The sequence below is a fragment of the Hemitrygon akajei genome, chromosome 21 (genome assembly GCF_048418815.1).
Source record: "Hemitrygon akajei chromosome 21, sHemAka1.3, whole genome shotgun sequence".
Taxonomy (NCBI): domain Eukaryota; kingdom Metazoa; phylum Chordata; class Chondrichthyes; order Myliobatiformes; family Dasyatidae; genus Hemitrygon; species Hemitrygon akajei.
In genome coordinates, this window is record NC_133144.1 from 39,259,930 (window position 1) to 39,284,679 (window position 24,750).

General features: G+C 38.5%; 2 protein-coding genes across 9 annotated transcripts in view; one reads left to right on the plus strand and one right to left on the minus strand.

The window, feature by feature from the left end:
- The window catches only part of LOC140714244 (AP2-associated protein kinase 1-like), a 109,582-nt gene extending 98,647 nt beyond the window's left edge, over positions 1-10,935 (plus strand). For 3 of the 4 annotated variants that reach the window (XM_073025283.1, XM_073025282.1, XM_073025284.1), the window contains one exon: positions 9,274-10,935. In XM_073025283.1, coding sequence (XP_072881384.1) covers positions 9,274-10,373 — 1,100 coding nt within the window. In that variant the 3' untranslated portion in view covers positions 10,374-10,935. Of the gene's footprint in view, positions 1-4,875; positions 4,975-9,273 lie in introns of all 4 variants that reach the window. The other variant, XM_073025285.1, reaches the window with a different exon arrangement.
- A 56-nt stretch (positions 10,936-10,991) lies between these two features.
- LOC140714246 (progestin and adipoQ receptor family member 3-like) overlaps positions 10,992-24,750 on the minus strand; it is a 46,888-nt gene continuing 33,129 nt past the window's right edge. For 2 of the 5 annotated variants that reach the window (XM_073025286.1, XM_073025289.1), the window contains exons 5-7: positions 24,382-24,582; positions 17,070-17,160; positions 10,992-13,620 (exon numbers count right to left, since the gene is read on the minus strand). In XM_073025286.1, coding sequence (XP_072881387.1) covers positions 13,484-13,620; positions 17,070-17,160; positions 24,382-24,582 — 429 coding nt within the window. In that variant the 3' untranslated portion in view covers positions 10,992-13,483. The remainder of the gene's footprint in view (positions 13,621-17,069; positions 17,161-24,381; positions 24,583-24,750) is intronic. The other 3 variants (XR_012095849.1, XM_073025290.1, XM_073025287.1) reach the window with 3 other exon arrangements.

Consider the following 24,750-nt stretch of genomic DNA (forward strand, 5'->3'; position numbering starts at 1 on the left):
GCTTTCTCTCCATACCCCCTGATCCCTTTAGCCACAAGGGCCATATCTAACTCTCTCTTAAATATAGCCAATGAACCGGCCTCAACTGTTTCCTGTGGCAGAGAATTCCACAGATTCACCACTCTCTGTGTGAAGAAGTTTTTCCTCATCTCGGTCCTAAAAGGCTTCCCCTTTATCCTTAAACTGTGACCCCTCATTCTGAACTTCCCCAACATCGGAAACAATCTTCCTGCATCTAGCCTGTCCAATCCCTTTAGAATTTTATACGTTTCAATAAGATCCCCCCACAATCTTCTAAATTCCAGTGAGTATAAACCTAGTCAATCCAGTCTTTCTTCATATGAAAGTCCTGCCATCCCAGGAATCAATCTGGTGAACCTTCTTTGTAGTCCCTCTATGGCAAGAATGTCTTTCCTCAGATTAGGGGACCAAAACTGCACACAATATTCTAGGTGCGGTCTCACCAAGGCCTTGTACAACTGCAGTAGAACCTCCCTGCTCCTGTACTCAAATCCTTTTGCTATGAATGCCAACATACCATTTGCCTTTTTCACCGCCTGCTGTACCTGCATGCCCACCTTCAATGACTGGTGTACAATGACACCCAGTTCTCGTTGCATCTCCCCTTTGCCTAATCGGCCACCGTTCAGATAATAATTGGTCTCCCTCAATCTTCTGAATTCCAAAGAGTACAGGCTCAGAGCAATCAAACAGTCTTTTTAAGACAAGAGTTTCAATCCTGGAATCACTTTCGGGACCTTCCTTTGAACCCTCTCCAATGTCAGCACATCCTTCCATACATTAGTGGCTCAAAACTGCTCACAGTAGTCCAAGTGAGGCCTCACATTCTTGTTTTTATATTCTAGTCCTCTTGAAATGAATGCTAGTGTAACATTTGCCTTCCTCACCACTGACTCAACCTGCAAATCAACCTTTAGGGAATCCTGCACAAGGACTCCCAAATCCCTCTGCACCTCAGTTTTTTGTATTTTGTCTCCATTTAGAAAATAGTCAACTCTTCCATTTCTTCCATCGAAGCACATGGCCATACACTTCCCAACTCTGTATTCCATCTTTCACTTCTTTGCCCATTCTCCTAATCTAGGTCCTTTTATAATCTCTCTATTCCTTCAAAACTACCTGCCTCTCCACCTATCTTCATATCATCTGCTAACTTTTCCACAAAGCCATCAATTCTGGCATCCAAGATATAAGAAGAAGCAGTCCCAACACAGACCTCAGTGGAATACCACTGGTCACTGGTAGTAAACCAGAAAAGGCTCCTTTTATTTCCACTCTTTGCCGCCTGGCAATCAGCCACTGCTTTATCCATGCTATTATTTTTCCAATAATATCATGGGCTCACATCTTGTTAAGCAGCCTCATGTGGCACCTTTCAAAAGCCTACAGAAAATCCAATTACACAACATCCTCCAATTCTCCTTTGTCTAGCTTGCTTGTTATTTCTTCAAAGAATTTCAACAGATTTATCAGGCAACATTTTCCTTTTAGGAAAAAATACTGACTGTGGCCTACTTTATCATGTGCCTCCAAGTATCCCAAAACTGCATCCTTAACGATAGAGTCCAACATCTTCCCAACCATTGAGATCAGACTAACTGGCCTTTAATTTCCTTTCTTTTACCTCTCCCCCTTCTGGAAGAGTGGAGTGACATTTGCAATTTTCCATTCCTCTGGTACAATGCCAGAATGATGTGGTTCTTGAAAGATCATTACTAATGCACCCATAATCTCTTCAGCCACCTCTTTCAGAACCCTGGTAGCTTATCTACGTTCAGACCTGTCAGTTTCCCAAGGACCTCTCTTGAGTAATGGCAACTTCATGCACTTCTGCCCCAACACTGTCCAACTTTTGGCATACTACCAGTGTCTTCCACAGTGAAGACTAAAGCAAAATATTCATTCAGTTCATCCACCATTTCTTTTTCAAGAAATTAGTATCTTTCCAGCATCATTTTCCAGCAGTCCAATATCCAGTCTCGCCGCTCTTTTACACTTTATTTGAAGAAACTTTTGGTATCCTCTTTAATATTATGGGGAAGCTTACATTTGTATTCCATCTTTTCTTTAATGACTTATTTAGTTGCCTTCTGTTGGGTTTTTAAAAGCTTCCCAATCTTCTAACTTCTCTCTTTTTTTTCTCTATTATATGCCCTCTCTGACTTTTATGTTGGCTTTGACTTCTCTTCTCAGCCATGGTTGTATCATCATGCCTTTAGAATACTACTTCCTGTTTGGGATGTATATATCTTGCACCTTCTGAATTGCTTACAGAAATTCCAGCCATTGCTCTACTGTCATCTCTGCCGGTGTTCTTTTCCAATCAATTTTGGTCAGTTCCTCCCATGCCGCTGTAATTCCCTTTATTCCTTTTTAACACTGATACATCTGACATTGGCTTCACCTTCTCAAATTGCAAAGTGAATTCTAGCAGATTATGAGCACTTGCCCCTAAGGGTTCTTTTACCTGAAGCTCTCAAATCAATTTGTTTCATTGCACAATACCCAATCCAGAAAGCTGTTCCCCTATTGGGCTCAATGATGAGCTGCTCAAAAAAGCCATCTTGTAGGCATTTTGGAAGTACCTCCCGTAGGGTCCAGCACCAACCTGATTTTCCCAATCTACCTGCACGTTGAAATCTCCCATAACTATTGTAACATTGCCCTTGTGGCATGCATTTTCTATCTCCCATTATAAATTCTAAACCACATCCTTACTACTGTTTGGGGGTCTGTATATAATTCCCATCAGGGTCTTTTTATCCTTGCAGTTCTTTAGCTCTACCTACAAAAATTCAACACCTTCTGATGCTTTATCACCTCTTTCTAATGATTTGATTTCATTTTTTATCAACAGAGCCATGCTACCCCCTCTATCTACCTGCCTGCCCTTTTGATACAATGTGTATCCTTCAATGTTAACTCCAAGCTATAATCTTTTCAGCCACAATTCAGTGATGCCCACATCATATATGCTGATCTGTAACTGTGCTACATTCATCTTCCTTTTCTTTATACTGTACTGCGCAAATTCAAAGATTCAAATATAACACCTTCAGTCCTGTATTTATCCTTTTTGATTTTGACCGCCTTTTACATTGCAACTCTTCCTGTTGATTGCCATTTTGCCCCATCATCAGCCTTTTCTTGCTAGCAATGTCACTACACACTGCCTCTATTTGTAAACTAACTACCTCATTCTCCACATTATCACTCTGGTTTCTATTCCTCTGCCAATTTAGTATACACCCTCCTGAATAACTCTTGCAAACCAGGCTACAAGGATATTGGTCCACCTCCGGTTCAGGTGTTACCTGTCCCTTTTGTCCCTTGCCCAGAAGAGATTCAAATGACCTGTAAATCTAAACCCCTGCTCTCTGCACCAGTTCCTCAGCTATGCATTCACCTGCCACATCATCCTATTTTTACCCTCACTGGTGCGTGGTACAGGCAGTAATTCAGAGATTACTACCCTGGAGGTCCTGCTTTTCAACTTTCTCTCTAGTTCCCTAAAATCTCTCTTTGGGCCCTCCTCACCTTTTCTTCCTGTTATTGGTGCCAGTATGTACCAAGACTTCTGGCTGCTCAGCCTCCTCCTTTAGAAGGTCATGGACCCAATCTGAGACAGCCCTGATCCTGACACCGGGGAGCAACATACCATCCGGGTGTCATTAATGTGCCCACAGAATCTCATCTTTATTCCTCTGACTATAGAATCTCCCATCACCACTGCAGTCTTCTTCACATCTCTTCTGAGCCACAGCATCAGAAACTCAGCCACTGGCTCTCTTCCCTCCCCCCCCCCCCCCCCCCCCCCCCACCCCCTGGTAGGTCGTTCCACTCAACAGTATCTACAGTGGTATACTTATTATTGAGGATAACGGCCACAGGGGTACTCTGCACTGTGCATTTCCCTTCCTTCTCCTGACAGTCACCCAGTTACTTAACCCCTACAACCTCTACCTACCTCCTGCAACCCATTATGAGCTGAAGGCCATAGAGCTGCAGCTCCAGTTCCTTAATACGCCTCTGAGGAGCTGCAGCTCAGTGCACCTAGTCTTTATCTGGGAGTCTGGAGGTCTCCCAGAATTCCCACATCTCACACACAGTGCAAAAGAGTGCCCCAGAGCCATTCTCACTATGCTACAATGCCCTAATAGATGAGGAATGAAAAACTTAAGAGAAAAAAAGAGAAACTTACCACATACTTGACCTGCCCAAGCCAGATGAACCCGATCATTTATGGATACATATGTGTTCTCAGGATCATCTGTTCAGGACAGCTTTTCATGCTGTCCAGATTATCAAACATAGAAAATTTGCTCTTAGCTATGTCACAAGCCATAAATGATACTGTGGTATTCCATCTCTCTGAGTCAGTTGCTCATTAATTCAGTTCACTGTCATTAGGGCTGCTACATGTTCTCTGCAGAAGCAAAGCCCATTACTTTTTAAATCGGATGCATTTTGTATAGGTTGATATTAAACATTTTTCTCATCTTTAATGGAGGAATTAACCTTGTTTGTGTTCTTCTAAATTTTATTGAAATTTGATCTGTTGGTTATCAATGGCTAATTTTGGATGTTTTAACACATTTTCAACTAAATTGTTTACATGTATTTAATACAGAAATTTCAAACATAAAAATAGAGTAATTCAACATACTTTGAGCTTCTTTCCCACAGAAGACTTAGATAACTAGATGTGATTTTAAATTTTGTTATCTAAATTTATGTTGTTTTTTTGTTATATAAAGGAAATTATTGTTTTGCATGTACTCTTGCTGTACTTTTCTATCCTGCAGCCTCTCCTGAATCATGTTTTTTTCCCGTTATTCCTATGCACCTTCTCAGATAACTCTGGGCGTAATTCAGTTTCAAATCCCAGAATTCTTCCTGCTTCAGCTGACAGCACTGACCCTTTTACCCCTGCTATGTCTTCTAATCTGACTGGTAAGAGGAAGAGGCAGATGACTGGATTTTATACTGTTTATGGTGCATACAATAAACACATGATGCAAATCATTTTGGTAGAATTTGCAAAAATGTGCATATGAAACCCAGAATATGATTGGACAGAAGCTTAGAAAATGAAGTACAACCAACACAGAAAATAAGGTTGTCTGTATTATTGAAAGCAGCTGAAGTGTTAATTATATAGGTTGACTGAAGGTTATTGCATCTTGTTACAGAACTGTTGTCAAAAAATTTACCACAGTATTTTTTTAAATTCAGTGTCGCTGTTCATTTTCTCATTCCAGCTTTCAGTCCAGTTTGTGCCATTTCTTTCTCCATTCTTCCACCTCAAGTTTTACATTTCAATCTTTTTAACTACTTGACCATTGTCCCTCTAACCAACTAAAGGTTCAGTTACTAGTAGTGTGAGTGCAGTTAGATATTATAAAATCATTCACAAAATCCATCCATGTATTGCATTAGAATAACTTAGTAAAGTGATATTTTTTACTTTCTAGGTGGTCATTCAAAGAACCGCAGTGGGAATTCAGAGAACGGTCTTCCTGGTTTAGCTAGATCTTTACTGCTTGTGGATCAACTTATAGATCTTTAATGACACTCCTAACAAATCACGTATGTTAAAATTATCTGAACCCTGCAGTAGAAATCTCAATCCAAAGAAAGCATGGTAAAATCAGTAGCATACCTCAGTTGAATGCAGCACCACCAAGACACGATTGTAACAAGATGCAATGGAGATGCTACTAAAAATAAAAGACTGTTCCATCAGGCTTTTCCTTACCTTCTATTTGCCTGTGCATCATTAATATGCATTAACAAGAAAAAGTGCTTGGACTTCCCTCGAATTTTCAAAACCTGCTGAAATCCTCTTGCGTTGAAATGTTACCCTGCAGGACCTTGGCTCGATATACCTCAGCATTTTTGACCTTTTGTATGGTATAACTGCACTGCTGCAATGCCCTGTACTTTTGCAAGTGATCAGCTGATCTAGAAATGAGCTTTAGCTTCTTTGAATGTTTATTTTTAAATTTGGTTTTGTAGCTTTGTAACAATTTAACAGTGCCTGGATTCTAGTACTAAGTTTTCGTGGCATTGAGATCAAATTGTTTTATCTCCTGTGACAACTACATATCTAATGTGGAAACGTGCTGCTCATTTTGCAATGTAATGCTTTGCCTTAGTTTATAATGTTATTTGACCAATTTCGTTTTGGATCTTTTTCTGTTGAGGTACTTCATTTTCATCTTCCCTTTGAAAATCATACAAGTTGAATGTGGATAGCAATAGTAGTATATAATCTATTTGGCCAGTTTAATTATTTTTTGTTTTAACATGAGAGGCCTGTTTTCAGTGGTGTTCAGACAAGGGTGAAATGTCATCCAATATCATAGGGCTAGGCAGCAGAATATAACACCTCTGTGTTGTGCACTAGTAATCTGTAATATGATTTAAAATTTGCCTTTTATTTGAACTAGATCATTGTTTTCTATAGTATTTAACTAGTCAGTTAAATTTCTGAAATGTATCACATTTTAACATATGCTCACATTATCTAATTCGATCTTGTATTCTCTTTGTAATCACATTAACGAAGGGCTTAGGATTTTTTTAATCTTGGGTGCTTCTAAACTCTGAATTTATTGCACAACTGATTAAGGAAGGAAACTGCTTTTCCTCTAGTTTGGTGTGGAATCTGGCTTCTAATTTAGTCCAGTAGGTTTAGAAGAGAGGTCACATTTTTCATTAAAGTTTGTTTTTAAATTTAAGAAAGGATCAATTACAATTATCTTCTCATAGTCATTAACCAATGGAGTTGTAAGCAAGCATCAAAATAGAAAATTAATTATCTAAATGACAGGTTTTGTGTATCTAAATCAGGTAGTAAGTTGTACCCTTAAACATTTTCAGCAGGATTAAGATAATGATGGAATAGTTACTTTCCAGATGTCTCTAATGCCTAATATGAGGACTGTTATTATGTGTCTCCATGCACAATGTTGATTGTTTAATAGATTGCTTTGAAAGGGATTTCAGAATATTAACTTGTGCACTATATTTTTCATCATGTGTTGAAATTTTGGGAAGTACCCTGCTTCCCTGTGTATCTATCTCACAGCCATTACTAGAATAGTTGCATTGTTTCTATTAATTTTGAATGTCCTACCTTTTAGTGTTGAATGACTGCAACCAATAATTATAACATGATTATTTAAAAACAATGTAAATAAATTTTAAAACATTTTCATGTTTATACTAAATTGTTTTATCCTTTTATGTTCAAAATACCTTTGTTACAGAATATTTCTTTGTAACAAATGTGATCGCAAGGTATGCACCGTTAGTGATTTTGTTTTTGAGTACGGTGACATTGAAGAATGTCTTTTGGAATAGCATTTTGGCTTTAAATTTACTCTCCAGAAATGGGGTTCGCTAATGAAACAACATTTATTGTTGTCATTGATGATGAGCTACGGCTTTATGAAGGAATATTCATGTAGAGAGTGCACTCTGACCAATGTTGGTGTGTGAAGAATTCCAGGACTTTAACTAAATAGCTGTGGAACATTGGCAACGGTTCAAATTGGAATAGTATGCTTGAAATGGAAAAGTTCTGTTTGGCAGTTAACAGATGTTCCAACAGACATTTTAGTACTGAACAGTCAAACTACCATTTTATCTCAATAGAAAAACAGGCTTTTCTAGAAACCTTTGTGTACAGAGTGCAATTAATTTATTTAGTTTAGGGGTTCACAACCTGAGATCCACTGACTCCTCTGTTAATGGTAGAGGTCAATGGCATAAAAAAAGGTTGGGAATCCCTGATTTAGATTCACAGAGAAAATGTTGAATCTTTCAATTAAAGGACCAAAGTAGGATGGGAAATGGTAGATATTTTAAAATTGTTATAGGGGCAATTTTAAGCTAACCCAAATGTTACCTTGTAGAAAATGGTCTCATCAGTAACTTGGGACAACCTTAAAAATAAAAAAGTCCTTGTAATTTGTCAATAATGCTTCTACAAAAAACCGCAGAGTGCCAGTGCTGAGTAGATAAAATGTTAAGTAATATGCAATATAGCATTTCAAGTTTTCCACAACGGCCCACTCATTTTGATCAATCCATTAAGGCTTTTCCAAGTGGCATTCCTTTGATAATTTTGGTTGTATTCAATCACCTGATTTGTTTTCTCATGGATTTAGATGTTAGATGTTACATCATAATTCAAAAATGGAATTAAGGCCTAACCAATGTTTTACCACAGCTGCCAAAGATGATGGTTAAGAGATCTTTCCTTGTGGAAAATTACTGCTCTAGGCAATGCACTTAAATGTAATTTAGTGAATATGAATAATTAGTAAAGTCCAAGAAATTCAAATACATTATAAAAGATTTTTATTCCCCCTCTTGGTTAATTGCTTTCTCTCCAGGAATTATTATTTACCACAGAATCCTACTACAGCACCAGCAGTAGAAAAATCTATACTGCAACATTGTTGTCTGGTGATGAATGAGTTGATAATCGGATATCATAGAACAGAAACAGGCCCTTTGGCCATCTAGTCTATGGCCTTGTCCAATCAACCTGCATGGACTACAGCCCTCCATACCTCCCCCATTCATGTATCTATTCACTTTTTTAAATGGTGAAATCAAACCAGAATCCACCACTTCCACAGCAAGCTCGTTCCACACTCACTACCCTCTGTGTGATCCCCCTTCATGTTTCACTTTTCACCCTTATTTAACCCATGACCTCTATATCTGTACCATTTCTCATCCAACCTTTGTGGAAAAAGCCTGCTTCCACTTACCCTATCTATATCACGGCAACATCCTTCTAAATTTTTTCTGCAGTCTTTCAGTCTTATTGCTATCCTGTGGAATTGGTGTAATGAGTTATTGGAGTACAAGCATCTAGTGAAGAGTATGAAATCACAGCTCCACTTGTACTTAGTGGATGGAAGTGCCTTGGGAGTCGTAAAGTCAGATCATGTCACAAAATAGTGACTAATCTTTCCTACTGAGCCTCTGCTTGATGATGTGGAAGTTGTGCTGTGCCTATTACCTATCACATTAGCCAATATCTGAATTTCTAGGCCTTTTCTATTTTTAGTTTTCAGGTCAGTACATGGAGATAGACTGCTTTGTGAAGTGAAAAATTGTACTATTATCAATTGTATCCAGGTCCATTATATTGAACTCTTTCCATTTTTTTCTTATCTAACACTTTCAATTACTCAATGTCCTTCTCCCAATTTTTGATTGTGTTTTCAGGCTGTGGCAGTATTGTCTCAATGAAACATACAAAGCAAAACATTCCACCTGTTGTAGGAGGCATGGCACAGGATAAACCTGAACTGAGCTGTGGTGAAATGGTCCATTTTATAGGACGTTGTTTATCAACATCCCTTATTGAGGAGCATTCAAGTGACCTTGCTCCATCGACTGAAATAAACAAGTTTGAAGATTGTGAAGATGCCAGACCTATACTCACAGACAAACTAGATTCTGATCTAGTTGTAAAAAGTTATGCAAATCTACCTGAGTGGCAAGGAGAGGATGCCACCCACGATATTTCTGTAGGTAATAACAAATTGTGTAAAATGGGATTATCCGATTCTATTTCCAACATTCAAGTAGCTGAAGATTTCCAAAATTCCACTCTGGATTTATTGGAAACCAAGACTCATACTTTTACGTCACCTGATTTACCGGCTGTAATATACAATGGAGCTGATAACGAAGAAACAGATATATTTAAAAATGCCCCATTTACACTTAAGGTAAATTTTGATGGTGATCTCCAGCTTTCCACAAATCCACCCTCTGGAAGTAAAGTAGCATTAGCTCAGCTTGATCCACACATGCAACCCATTGACTCTGTACAAACAGATGCATTTGGCCACATCCCATCAGAAAAGACTCCTGTTTCAAGCAGAAGGTCCTCCGCAGAAACCTGCCACTTGAAATTGAATGAAACTGATTCGAGCAAAAATGTGCAGTCATTTGTGAGAAGAATGACTTGTGCTTTAAGCAAAGCAGAACAGAACAGGGATCAGAAAAAACTGTCAGAGGATTACAAAGTAGAAGCCCTGTGTCATTTAGGGAATCCTACACATCAGTTGTTCTCAAAAGCTTCTGAGTTAAATCCTTTTCATCAATACTACTATTCTGAAAACTCAAATTACAATGCCAAAGTACACACAGCCAGACAAAATTGGACCTTGGGGCAACTGCAGTCTGATGGACTGTCCAATGCACACCACCTTGCACCTTCAAGTTCACCACACCACACAGATGATGATCCATTTTCTACGGCACCTTTCCCAATGAAAGGATCATATAGGAATTCAAACAAATGCCTCAAAGAATAAAAATTTCACTGCCTATCAGTGACATTCTGTAATCTGACTAAACCTGGAAAGAAATAAAGAGAAATAGCTGCAAATAAACTAGTATAAAACAGAAACTTAAATAGTGTAGCAGATTCAGAGTTCTATGTTAACTTAAGTATTTCATCTTTACTACTAGCCATCACAAAAAAAAATCAATCAGTCCTGCTCATCTCTGCCAGCACCTCAGCCCATTTGTTTAAACTTTATTCTTGTATACTCAGATTCAGCTTCCCATTGTGGTGATCGCCCTGTGTTAGCTGTGCTACAAAGATCTTGCATTGATTGGTAGTGAAATATTGATCCATAAATTACTGACTATACTGTGGAATTTAACATTGGTCAAAATCAATATTGTTTTATAATAGAGAAAATTAAGAATTAAGGCTGATTTGCTGCTATCTCACAGCTACATTGAATAAAAATGTATTTTAATAGAATGTCAGTTTCCAAATTAAATCACAACTTTGACCACAGAATGACAATTGTTTTAGTTCTCCCTGCTGAATTAACACAAGCCTACGATTCAATCATGATAAATATTCTAAAATTTGTTCCTACAAAACAGCATTTTTAAAAAAAACAAATTTACCACAATGCTAATGTCAAAAAATTTTTATTGCAGATGCAACATTCAGGATTATAAACACTTTCAAAACAATGTTCAATTGTCAAAAGGCAAAAATGGTTTAATTGCATAAAAACAAAAAAAAACATGTTCTATTAGCAGATATCCTAGGGCAAGGAAGCAGATGTTTTCCAGAGCCTGTGCCCAAATTGGCAATAATCTTCTGAAAAGAATTCTCTTAAATGCCATAATTTGGAGCAGATTATCACTGGTTCATGAATGTAACAATAATTATTTATGTCTTTAAGGAAATACGATGAGTCTCATTGCATATTTACGTCAAGCATTTTAGAAAACCTATTCAAAAATAATCTTTTAAAAGGACAACTGAAAAACATCACTGTAAATGGTATTGTTATTATTATAACAGTTTACTATCCAAATACTGATGTGTATTCCAGGTCTGAAGATTTCAAAATGTGCCATCCAATGTCACGTTTTTCCAAATGTCTGGCTGGCACGAAGCTAGCATGAGATGTTTCCTCTCAAAGCATCTCACTGCTCTCGGATTGCTTAAAAAAAAAATAATTTGCTGCTTCATTGGTAGTAAAGATAATCACATCATGTATGACTTTTATTATAGATAGTTTTGAAGAACTACTTGCTGTGAACCAACAACATTTCTGACCATGCCATCTTGAGCACATGTGCCGTAGGTTTACCACCCCTGTCTACGGCAACTTAGTTGGAGGAAATAAGGTGACTTTAACAAACCAATTGCAATAGCTGGATAAATGTGGCACTGGAAGTATTGCAATGAAACATTGATCCAAATGAAAAGATAATGTGGCACATCTATCCATACATTCAATGTCAAAATCTCAGTACCACAAGAAAAATACAAAGATTTCTTTGTGAAAAAAGAGCTTTTGGGAAAGTGGGAAGAGTTTAAAAATAAGAGGTGAATGGCCTCTTGTAAGAACATAGACAATAAACATACCATCCATTTAAAGATCAGTTCAGAAAAAAGACGAATAGCAAATTTAACATTCAGGCACAATACTGTAATCAAAGTGATTACATCTTGGTAGCTGCATTGACAAAATGGGTGTGCTATACTGGAGCTTCATGATAATTACAAAAAAATTCATCTTATCCATCTCTACAATTTCTACTGCTGGAATCTTCAACTCAATGGGTAACCATATCTCATTTAGGAAATGGTTAGCTATTTCTGAAGTTTCATTACAAATTCAATGAATTTTTCAAAATACTAAATTTTCTAGAAAATAATTTTGCATAGCATTTTAGATTTAATTTGCACCACTTTTACAGTAAATTGGCACGATAATGTAATGGAAAAATGATATGTAGTGCTTATAGGCCAATCAGCTAATCATTGAAGTGCTGTCCTGATTTCAGAACTGGATCACTGAGAAAAATCAGTCTTCCATTGCACAAGACCAATGCATTAAATTTCCAGATGTACAAGTTACATTCCTATTTTATATTAGACTTTTTAAAAATTCACATGATTTGTACCCTGTATCAAGGGATTAAAATAAGTCCTAAGTTTCACAGCAATCATTTCACAATTTAAGCTCTTGTTCACTTGCTCTAAATGTAAATGGAAAATCGTTTCTTAAAATGCATTAAACGGTTCCTTAAATTAAAATTTCTGATACTTACCACATATTGTCCAAGGCAATATTTCAGATAACTGCTTTACATCAATGATGTTAGGTGTAGATTATCTAAAGATTGACATGAGATTTTCACATTTAAAAAAATAAAATTTACTTGGTTTGCCCTCCCTAAAATGCGTTATTACATTCTAAATATTATATCGTTAAGTTATGAAGCTGTCTTCTGATTTATAACAGCTTGTGTACCTTTGTCTGAATTAGTTGATTACTTCACAACAAATCAGATTTAATAATTTGAACTTATAATCATAGGTTATTATATGGGAGGGGTGTGAGTTAGGCATTGTAAACATGTTATTTTGCATGCAATACAATTGCTTTTCTGTTCCTCTGGTTATGTTAAATTTGCAGCATACATATTACAGTACATATTAAATAATTTCTATAAAATGTTGACTAACTTACATCGCAGGCATTATAATGCACTAAAGACATTTGAATAAATACAATTGCACTTAACAAATACATGCATTGACATTGTTAAAAGGCATTTTAACATAGCTGCCTTTACAGCACCTTGAGTTTGTGATATCTGTTAGTTACTGGCACAATCCGAATGTTAGAAAAGTGGCCAAAGATTTGGCTCATTAGAAAGACTTCGTCATGCAACATCAAGTCTGAGGAATCGTTGAGTAGGCGTCATGGTACCAGTATTTACCACAGTACAAATCTCCAAACATACAGCACGAGTTCAGTTTTAGAAGGCAATCATGCAGTTGGTTAGAAGACTCAGCTGTCATGTAGTCAAGATTGCTGATTTTTCTAAATTGGAAAGCAGTCCTCTTCAGGTAATGTTGGAAAACTTGTAAATTGAAAGTTTACTTTATTTTTAGACATGGTTGCTCATGTCTATAATGCATTATATGTACAGCAGTCTGATGCCACCAATAGAACATTAAAACTACCAAGAAATGCCACCACTGGTGACTACAGCCAAAGTAATTCAAGTATCCACCTAGAAAACAAGAACCCTTGTTAGAATGCAACAGAAAAAAGGGAAGGAGTAATCCACTATATTTACTTTGTTTTAGTTTCAAAGCTACATTCACCCCTTAAACTAATGAATAAACAGACAAATACACCCTGTTGTAACATATCAAATATTGTTACTACCGGTAAAATACAAAATACTACAATATTTCTCATTATAATATCTAAAAATAACCTACTGGATAACAAATCTTGGAGTTAGTGTATGTATTTAGTACCAATAGTATTTCAACAGGAGATGTTGAATTAGCCCATCTATTTCCACTCTTTGCCTCCTGCTGGTCAGCCAATCTTCTATCCATGCTAGTATATTTCCTGTAACATGTTGGGCTCTTACCTTGTTAAGCAGCTTCATGTACAGCATCTTGACAAAAACCAAAGTATATAACATCCATGGACTCTCCTTTGTCTATCCTGCCTGTCATTTCCTCAAAAGAATCCAACAGATTTGTCAGGCAAGATTTCCCCTAAAGCAAACCATGCTGATTTTAGCCTACTTTATCACGTGCCTTCAAGTAACTGAAACCTCATCCTTAATAATGGACTCCAACATCTTCCCAACCAGTTGGGCTAACTGGCCTACTTTCTTCTGCATCCCTCCCTTTTTAAGGTGTGAAGTGACATTTACAATTTTCCAGTCCTCCACAACCATTCCAAAATCTAATGATTGATGAATGATGCCTCCAATCTCTTCAGCTACCTCTTTCAGAATCCTGAGGTGTAGACCATCTGTTACAGGTGACTTGTCTACCTTCAGACCTTTCAGCTTCCCAAACCCCTTCTCATTAGTAATAGCAAAGACATTCATTTCTGCCCCCCTGACATAACTGAATTTCTAGTATAGTACAAGCCTAATGTCTTACACAGTAAATACTGAGCAAAATACTTCTCAAGTTCGTCTGCTATTTCTTTGTCCCCCATCACTACCTCTCCAGCATCATTTTTCCAGTGGTCTGATATCAACGCGCCCCTCTTTTACTCTTTATATATCTGAAAAAAACTTCTGGTATCCTTATTCATATTATTGGCTAGCTTCCCTTCATATATCATCTATTCTCTCCTTCTGGCTTTTTAGTTGCCTTCTACTGTTTTTTAAAGTTTTCTAATCCTCTAACTTCCCATTAAATTTTGTTATATTTTATGCCCTCTCTTTTGTCTTTACGTTGTCTTTAACTTCCCTTGTCAGCTATGGTTGCCTTATTCTCCCTTTAGAATACTACTTCATCTTTGGAATGTATTTATTCTGTGCCTTCCGGGAAATGCTGCATTTTGGAAATGTAACTAGTCAGTCCACTGTTAATGGCAAGACTCTTAATGGTATTAATATGCAGAGGGATCTTGCAGGGCAAAATCCATAGCTCTCTGAAAGTGACTACACAGGTTGTAAGAGCAGTAAAGAAGGCATATAGCATGCTTGTATTAGGCAAGGTAGGTTTCAAGGCTCAGAAAGTTATGTTGCAGAAGTGTAAAACAATAATTAGGCCAAATCTGGAGTATTGTATTCAGTTCCAGTCACCCCATTATAGGAAGGAGGAGACTTTGGAGAGGATGCACAAGAGGTTTACTAGATGATGCCTGGATTAGAGGACATGTGCTGAGGAGAGTTTGGACAAACGTGGGTTGTTTTCTCTGAAGTGGCGGAGGCTGAGGTGAGATCTGATAGATGTTTATAAGATTATGAGAGGCATAGATACACTAGACAGCTATTATCTTTTTCACAGGGCTGTATTGTCCAATACTAGAGGGCATGCATTTAAAGAGAGAAGAGGTGAGTTCAAAGGAGATGTACATGGCAATTTCCTGCCTCACCCCCCCCCCCCCCAACCCCCCAACAGTGGTGAATGCCTAGAATGCACTGTCTGGGCAAATATGATAGAGGCTCTTAAATAGGCACATTAATGTGCAGGAAGTGGAGGGGTATGGGCATTGTGTAGGGAGAAGGAAGTAGTTTGTTTGGACTACTAACTGTTGCCCGAAGGGCCAGTTGCTATGCTGCAGTTTGTTCTCAGCTTCAGCCTGATATCAGATCTCTTCTCCAACTTTGTTGCACTGGACATCCAACGGAATCCGTCAACGAAAAAAGAAACTAAGTGAACCAATGAAATCTGTGCAGAAGAAAGAGCTGTAGTTTTATTGCACAACCTTTTTTTTGGTCTCACCATGATTTGGCTGGAAGTGGGCATAACTAGAAGTTTCAGTTTCAGGAATATTCTTATTCATACTAAGAAAATGTGGAGTAAATCCCCAACTAAATGATAAATTTAAGGTATGTGCTCACTGGTAAGGCCAACATTTATCATTCACTTCCCCACCTGGAACACAGCCCAAAAAAAAAAGCACAAGCACGAGTTAAGCACCAACTGGAAAGGATGAACCCCGGAATGCCGAAGGGAGAACAAATGGGGAAAAAAAGTCAGAGAAAAAAATGGCACAGGGAGGGAGAAAGAGAGGGATAAACACACCTTACATCATCTGAAAGTACACCAGCTAATTCAACAGTTCTGAACAATGAGCATTTTTTTAGTTGATGTGCATACATTTCTAGTAAGGAGGAAAGAGTTTCTGCTGCTTATTTCTGTAAAGGATGTGCACTCTGTTTGAGGAAGTGTAAAATCATAATACAATGCATAAATAAATCTTTCCAATACAACCTGTCGTACTTGCCTCCATTAGATACACAGATGGATGTTTAAATATTAAACTAATTTGCAGCATGACAGGTGGACTATGAATTCTGCGGTGAGTCCCACCCAGCACTTCATCTTTAGGAACTACCATGGCACAAACAGTTGGTAGGTAGAGTGGTGAAATATTGCTAACTCAAATAGTCACGGCAAATTACAGCTTTCCCTTTGGGCAACAGAACTAAGATATCCTGAGGCAAAGGCAATTTCTATGGAGGAAAGATTACGAGTTCTTTCTAGGAATCCTGTCTGTCTTGATACTAAGTAAAGATGACCTATACTATATTCTGTGATGTACATAGGAACTTACTCAAAATGAACATGAAAAAAGCAGAAGATGGGATGAAGTTTAAGGCAATAATGTAACAAATATTGTCCATAGGCATACTGTATAGGAATGAGATAGATCAACTATTTGAGTGGTATCGCAACAATGACCTTGCACTCAACATCAGTAAGACCAAGGAATTGATTGTGGACTTCAGGAAGTGGAAGTTGGGAGAACAAGCACCAGGAGTCAACAATGGAAAGGGTGTCAACATCTTCAAAGATCTATCCTGGGATGAACATGTTGATACAATTAGGAAGAAGGAACACCAGCAGCTATATTTCATTTGAAATTTGAGGAGATTTGGTATGGGGAGGGGTGGGAGGGAGAAGGACAGAGGTCGGGGGGGGGGGGGGAAGGAATAACTGAAAAGAGGAAGAGAAAAAAATCTGAATGACTTACCAGGAAAATACCTCTCAGGTACTTTACTGTAATAAAACAGAAATGCCAAACTTGCTAGAAGATACATAATACCCACTCTGGGTGCAAACACCTAGGAAAAAAGGACTAGGCTTCAGAAAAAATAGAAATACTCAAAATGATTGGATTAATTCAATACTATCATTTTTTGATTTTCATGGTTTTAACTCAGTCAGTATAATTAGCAGAGAAGAGAAAATCTGCAGATACTGGAAATCCTAGCAAAATGCTGGAATAACTCAGTAGTCTTCCTTCTTCAAAGAAAGGGCTTCCCTTCCTCCACCATCAACACTGCACTCAACTGCAACTCATTTCACACAAGTCTGCCCTCACCCCATCCCTTTGCTACCCCACCCGTGATAGAGTTCCTCTTGTACTCACCACACTCTGCATCTGGCACATTATTCTCCATAACTTCCACCATCTCCAATGGGATCCCACCACCAAACATACCCTTCCCTCCCCCCTACTTTCTGCTTTCCACAGGGATCATTTGTCCTTTCCCATTGACCTCCCTCCTGGCACTTATCCTTGCAAGTGGAACACCTGCCCCTACACCTCCTCCCTCACTACCGTTCAGGGTGAGGTGACACTTCACCTGTGTGTCTGTTGAGGTCATCTACAGTATCGGATGCACCCGGTGTGGCCTCCTGTATATTAGTAAGACACGACGTAGGTTGGGAGACTGCTTTTTCAAGCACCTACGCTCTGTCTGCCAGAAAAAGCAGGATCTCCTCATGGCCACCCATTTTAATTCCACTTCCCATTCCCATTCTGACATGTTAATCCATGACCTCCTCTACTGTCATGCTGAGGCAGTTGGAGAAACAACACCTTATATTCCACCTGGGTAGCCTCCCACCTGATGGCATGAACAATGATATCTCAAACTTCTGGTAATGGCCACCCCCTCCACTTCACTGTTCCCCATTCCCTTCTCCGTCTCTCACCTTATCTCCTTGCCTGAACTCTGGTGCTCCTCCCCCTTTTCTTTCTTCCATGGCCTTCTGTCCTCTCCTATTAGATCCCCCTTCTCCAGCCCTGTATCTCTTTCACTAATCAATTTCTCAGACTCTTTACTTCCCCCTTCCTCCCCTCCCAGTTGTGTTTCTTCCTCCCCTCCCCCCCACCTTCTAACACTGACTCTTCATCTTTTTTTTCTCAGGTCCTGAGGAAGGGTCTCAGCCCAAAACTCTACTCCTTTCCATAGATGCTACATGGACTGCTGAGTTCCTCCAGCATTTCGTGTGTGTTGCTCAGTATAATTAAGTTCCAGAATGTCAATAATGCAATCCCTGCCCTGGAGCATTCTACAAACCATAACCACTAGTAAATGATTGACAGCAAACAACATTATTCCTCTTCTGGTGACAAAAACTTTCTACTATACAAAACAATACCCTGAAGCTGAGTTTCTTCAATGACTTGTCCAAATTAGCTGTAGCTACAGTTAATTTTTTTTTAAACTTGATTTAGTAGATTAGACATTAAAGGTGGTTAGCACAGGAGTTACTTATTTCACTAGTAATACTCAAATTATAAAAAGTTATTTGAAATATCAATATTTTTGGAAACTGCAAATAGAGGCACTTTCTTAAACATTTATCACACACAAGAATGGATTAATACTGACTAGTTTAATTGTAAATTCCTGGAGGAACTCAGCAGGTCAGGCAATATCTATGGAGTGGAATAAACAATCAGCATTTCAAGGCCAAAACCCTTCGTCAGGACTGGGAATAGATGCTGCCTGACCTGTTGAGTTCCTCTCGCATTTTGTGTTCATTTCTCTGGATTTCCAGCATCTGCAGACTCTCGGGTGTTTATTGTAAATCACTGGTTAAAGCTTTAACTCAGGGCCTCAATACCTTCTGGCTAGCTGCACATGCACAAGGCTGATTCAAATATTTCTCTGCTCCAAGGATTAGCTTGTCCCTTCATGTTCCATTGACTAATCAAAGTCAATATAGTGTTATCAGAGCTTTCAATCAAAAGTTCACATTCAAAGTTGTAAGTACATTTTGTACCAAAGTATAGACATTAAACAACCTTGAGATTCATCACCAAACAGGCAGCCACAAAACAAGGAAACCCAAAAGAACCCATTAAAAACATAAGACCAACAAGCACCCCATGTGCAGAGAGAGAGAGAGAAAAATCATGCAAACAATTAAAGTAAGCAAGTAGCATTTAGAATGAAAGTGAATTCTCAGACACGAACCCTGGAACAGCCCAAGTAGGCCACAACCTCAGTTCAGCGCAGAGTGGAGTGAATGTCACAGAGCAGTGACCCTTGTCTCTGGTCCTGACAGCCTGACTTTTCAATCCATTTGGCTCTGCGTTTAAATCGTCCAAATATCAGGTTGTTCCTCACAATAGAACCCAGGTCCTGTTGCATTGATACGCTCTGGGCCTGGACTCTGCCGCCACACTTTGGCCTGTACCTGACCTTTCCAAATTGGCCCAGCACATAGATCGATCAAACCTTGCTTTCAGTTTAGGTAGGCAGGCCTTGAATCTGCCTCTCCTCCACCCCACTCTGATTTCACCTCGAACATGCCTGGATCTCACTCCATCAGGTGAGATTTGGTTTGTTCTTCTTGCACAGAGTATGGATTACTTTGTTAAGTACTACCATACTAAATGTTGGTTGCTGAAAGCACAATTCCCAATGTAGCTTAACTTATTTAGCCATCTAAAAATCTTTAATAACTAAAATTATGAATATGTGCAGAAGAGTACCACTCATTTGTCTTTATGTACACATGATTTCTCTGTGCATTTGTTTACTTCAGCAATGTTGCTACATTTTCTGGAAAACAGCAATCATACTATCATAAAGCTTGCATTAATTAGGAAGGAGGATAATGAGCAAACTAGAAATTGCCCCCAAGAGGAGGGCTAGTTTCATTAAGTTGAGGAGGGACAGGATCCAAGAAAATTAAAATCAAAGACTGGTAGGTGGAAATATAATGAGGAAATTAGCGGGAGTGGATGTGTGATGACAACATTTGGACTCCATAATGGGATATAGCGATACAGAGCAGAAACAAGTCCTTAGGCCCATCAAATCCATGTCAACTATCAACCAGCCATTTACCCTGAATCCTATTGTTAAACATTCTATCAACTTGCCCTAAGTTTCTAACACTCACCTACACACTATGGGAAATTGACTGTGGCTATTGACACACATCTCTGTAATGTGGGTGGAAACCAGCATGATCACAGGGAAAATATGCAAATTCCACACAGAGGTCAGGACTGAACCCAGGTCACTGGGGCTGTGTGGCAGTGGTCCTACCTGCTGCACATGAAATTTCATGTTAGAAACTGTGCACTCATGCACTTCAGTAGGAAGAATCAAAAGACAGATGGGGGAAGAGACTGCAGTCCACAGTGGTCCGGGCGTTGATGTACATACTGGCTCAACGTGGATTTAAGAAGCCACATGATTTATTGCTGTTTATTGTCATGGAATTCAAATAGCAAAATAGACAAGTAAAGTTGCTCAAGATCAAGACCAAGCCCACACCTGGTGTCATGTACAGTTTGTTTGCCTCATTTAAGAACAGATGTACCAATATTAGAGGCAGTCCAGAAGGGTCACGGCCTGAAACGTTGACTGCTCGTTTCTACGGATGCTGCCTGACCTGCTGAGTTCATCCAGCTTGCTTGTACGTGTTCACTAGATAAATTCCTGGGATGAGCAGGTTTAAAATAAAAGTTGGATGTTTTCTTTGCAGTTTTATAGGATAAGAGGTGATCTTATTGAAACATACAGGACCCTAATGGGCACAACAGGATAGATGTTGAGATATTGTCATTAGTGGAAGACCCTCGACCAAGGGGACACACTGGCAAGACGTGAGTCACTTAAAACTAAGGAAATTCTTCTCACAGAAGGTGATGAATCAATGGAATTCTCAAGCACAAGAAGTTATGGAGCCCCAGATTACTGGTGATATTTAAAGAGATAGATACGTTTTTGGAAGAGGTTATATATTGAAGAAGAGCATACGCAATTTATCACAATGAATGGCAAGGCAGGCCCGTGAGCCAGACTGCCCGACCACTTCTGCTTCTACTTTCCAGTATTTATACAACAACAGTCTGTTGTAGCTTGATGGTTCCACCAAGAGCATTAGGAGCACACCCAAAACTGGAGGGCCCTGGACAATGAAGGAGTTAGAGAGTGGAATGAAGAAAACAAACAGAAAAAGGCTGACATCAACTTGATTATATAACAGAGGGCATCAGGCTGAAAAGAGAAAAATGTAAGCGAGCAGTTAAAAGGAAGCATGTAGGAGTAAACAAAAAGTAGCAAACAATACACAATTCTACTGAAAGGAAGGAAGGACAATGGGCCAATTAGAAGACAAAAGATATGGCACTGACTCTCAATAAGTACTTTGAAATTGTGTTTAGTAAGGAAGATGATTTGCCAAAATTAAGCAAGTAAATTGCCTGGATATTACTGAATGAGATAAATAGAAAGTACTGAAATGGCAGGTAGCACTTAAATTGGATGGCATCCGATCTGTTGCCGGTGGAAACAAGAACAAAAATTACAGAGGATCCGGTGCAGCCTTTTAATCCTCCTGGGACAGATGCTGATGCGGCATCAAAGAGCTGAGGAAATTCAGAAGTTTCCATTTTAATTATAGACAGTGATTATTAATAACAATATCGGATAAAAATATGCCTTGGAAAAGCCTCTCCTAATTAAGAAAAGGCAACAAGTATTATCAGGGGGAAATTTTGCTAACTGGGCTTTTTTTTAAATGAGATAGCTGAAGAGGAATGGATTAGAGGTGAGCATTTTTCGAATGTGCATGTAAGACTTCCCAAAATATATTTTTTATAAAATGTTACCCATTAGATCCGTACATAAAACTGAAACTCATTGAACAAAAGAGCCAATGAATGTAAGATCAGCTAATTAGTCAGATATGAAAAGTTGTATGGAAGGCTACTTTTTTGCACTGGTAGAAGGTCCAGGATACAGTTTTAAGGTAGGTACTACTCTGAAATATCTTCAGGACCTGGATCTGAAGTATTAGGTATTACACAGTTTCAAAATCTGCTAATTAGAGAAGGGTAATTAAATGCTGGTTCAGCATATTTGAAACTTGCTGATTTTTCCGAACAGCACCAACCCTAACAATTTTCCATTTAATGGGGGGAAAGCTACTGTTATAACACAAAAGACTAGCCAGGCTAGAGGCAAGACTAGTTATAAAATGTGTTTTCAGCATCTCAACTGGTTAGTTACCTGCTCTTTGTCTTAACTTGCTGTTGTTTCTTACGGACAGAATTAAAAAGGCTGGACTGACTTGTGTGGTAGCAGGAGACTCACAAGAAAGACTAGATGGATTGCCCGCTCAGCACTTCTGGCTGAAGGTAGGTCCACATGCTCTAGTGGAGATTCAGGAAAGTGCGGTGCTGGAATCTGGAGCAACACACAAAGCACTGGAGAAAGGCAGCAAGTCAGGCAGCATCCATGGAGGGAAATAAACAGATAAGGTTTCAGTTCCTGAAACATTAACTGTCCATTTCTCTCCACAGATGCTGCTTGACCCGCTGAGTTTCTCAAGCTCTTTGTGTTGTTCCACATGATTAAGTTTTGTGTTTTTGACACACATGGCCTGGATTCTTCCATTTCTGAAGATGAGGATGTTCTTGAATATTTGCTAAATAAAAAAATATATCAATGAGATCGCAACAGACTGTTTTTTGTAAACAGTATGAAGGTAGGATGTTGGATGCACTGCTTGGCAGAAGGGTGAAGGCAGATTCGAAGGAGCATTAAGTAAGTAATTCTAAGACAAGAAAAGCGGCAGAGAAATTAGGAAAGCGTAGGGTGCATAGAATGAAATGGACTGCTCTTCCAGCAACCTGGTACTAAATTAATACGCCAAATGGGCTCCTCCTTTGCTGCACTATTTGATTTTACAGAGGGTGATCTTTATTTATACTCAGAACAATAACGTTTATACTAAAGAACCCGCAGCAACAAACAAGCTGTTGCAGGAGCTCAGTAGTTTGAGCAGTATCCCTGGAAGGAAAGGAATTGTCGACATTTCGGGTAACCTGTAAACTATATTGTTTACCTGGTAACTTTGCTCAGCCTAAAACTACAATTCTTGAATCATGATCCTGTAATGCATTGCCTAAGGTTTTGATGGCGTCATTTAGTCAAGCACATGAAATGCACAGAATAGAGAGATATGGATCACATGCAGGCAGGCAGGTGCCATGGACAGCACAAACATTCTGGGCTGAAGGGCCTTTTCCTGTTCTGTACTGTTCTATGTTCATACATCTGAAGAGATGCTGTCTACACAGATCCTGAGTTTAATTACTGCTTTTGGTTCATCTGGTTTCAAACACAAAATAAAACAGAACTTTGTTTTCAATCTTTAATATTCCTAATGCAATTTCTGCAAACTCTCATTACCTTCACAAATTCACAAGGTTGTGTGCAATGCAGAATGCATCTTCTTACAGGAACACAAGAGCCTAGTGAGAAATAAGACAGGCAAAACAGAAAAAGAATCTTCCTACGCAACTCTTTTTTGGAAGGTCCCATAAACAAGATGCAGAAAATAAACACAATGACTTGGATTTTGCAGTCTCCCTTGAAGAAGGGTGTGTGCCAAGATTTAGTGATCACCCTGGGTGGATTTTCCTGACATTATTTTCATTTTGTCATTAGATTGAATGCATCCACAGCAGTAACGCCTTTCAGAAGTTTGAGCAGCAAACCAGTCTGATAGATTCTTCCCAAGAAACCAAGCATAAACCTTAATGTTCAGCTAATTTGTAAGCAATTTACATATAACAATTTTAAGACTTTGTATGTGAATGAGTAACGCAGAAATTTAAATATAAATTATAAAAACCAATTTCTAATTCTTTAGAGTTTACAGGATAAAATCATTTTTGAGGGAATAGAGATGATCAACATGGCTTAATAATCCCTTAAAAACTGGATATGATTCAACTTTTAACAAGGTTTTTTAAGAACAAAAATATTGCATAAGAAGTTGAATTCTTTTGTTTATCAAGTGAAGTCAAACAGATTTCAACCTACAAGAACTTAAAAGCATTTCCTCTATTTGCGCAGGGTAATACCATCAGCAACTTATGAAGTACAGCTCTTAACTATGCATCTATTGCTCTGAAATTGCTGACAGTGCCATCATCGTTACAACTGTAAAAACTGGAGCTCAGCTTGTAAAGACAATGCAAAATGCAACAACAGTTGGCACTGCCATAGAATCCTTCCTACCTTAACAACTGGTTCTCCAATGCCGCCATTCTGAAATATCCAGTGAATTGTGGGGATTACTCCATAGGCGGCAATGAAGCAGAAGAGCAGAATGCGTAGCTTGTGGCAATGTTGAGAGGCATACTGCGGATGGATTTGTGTGAGGAACATCACAAAAATCATGGCCAGCACGGTTATCAGGTACACTTGTCTCCAATACTGCTTTGAGGAGGAAGGAAAAGCATATAACTACAGAGCCAAATGGCTTTTTCATTTTAGTAAACTCTTTGGCCATTTATAAGTAACAACTTTTTAAAAGTTTCCTTTTACACATTACTAACCTGTCATCAACAGAAAAAACTATGTTTAGTAAACAATAATTATAATTTT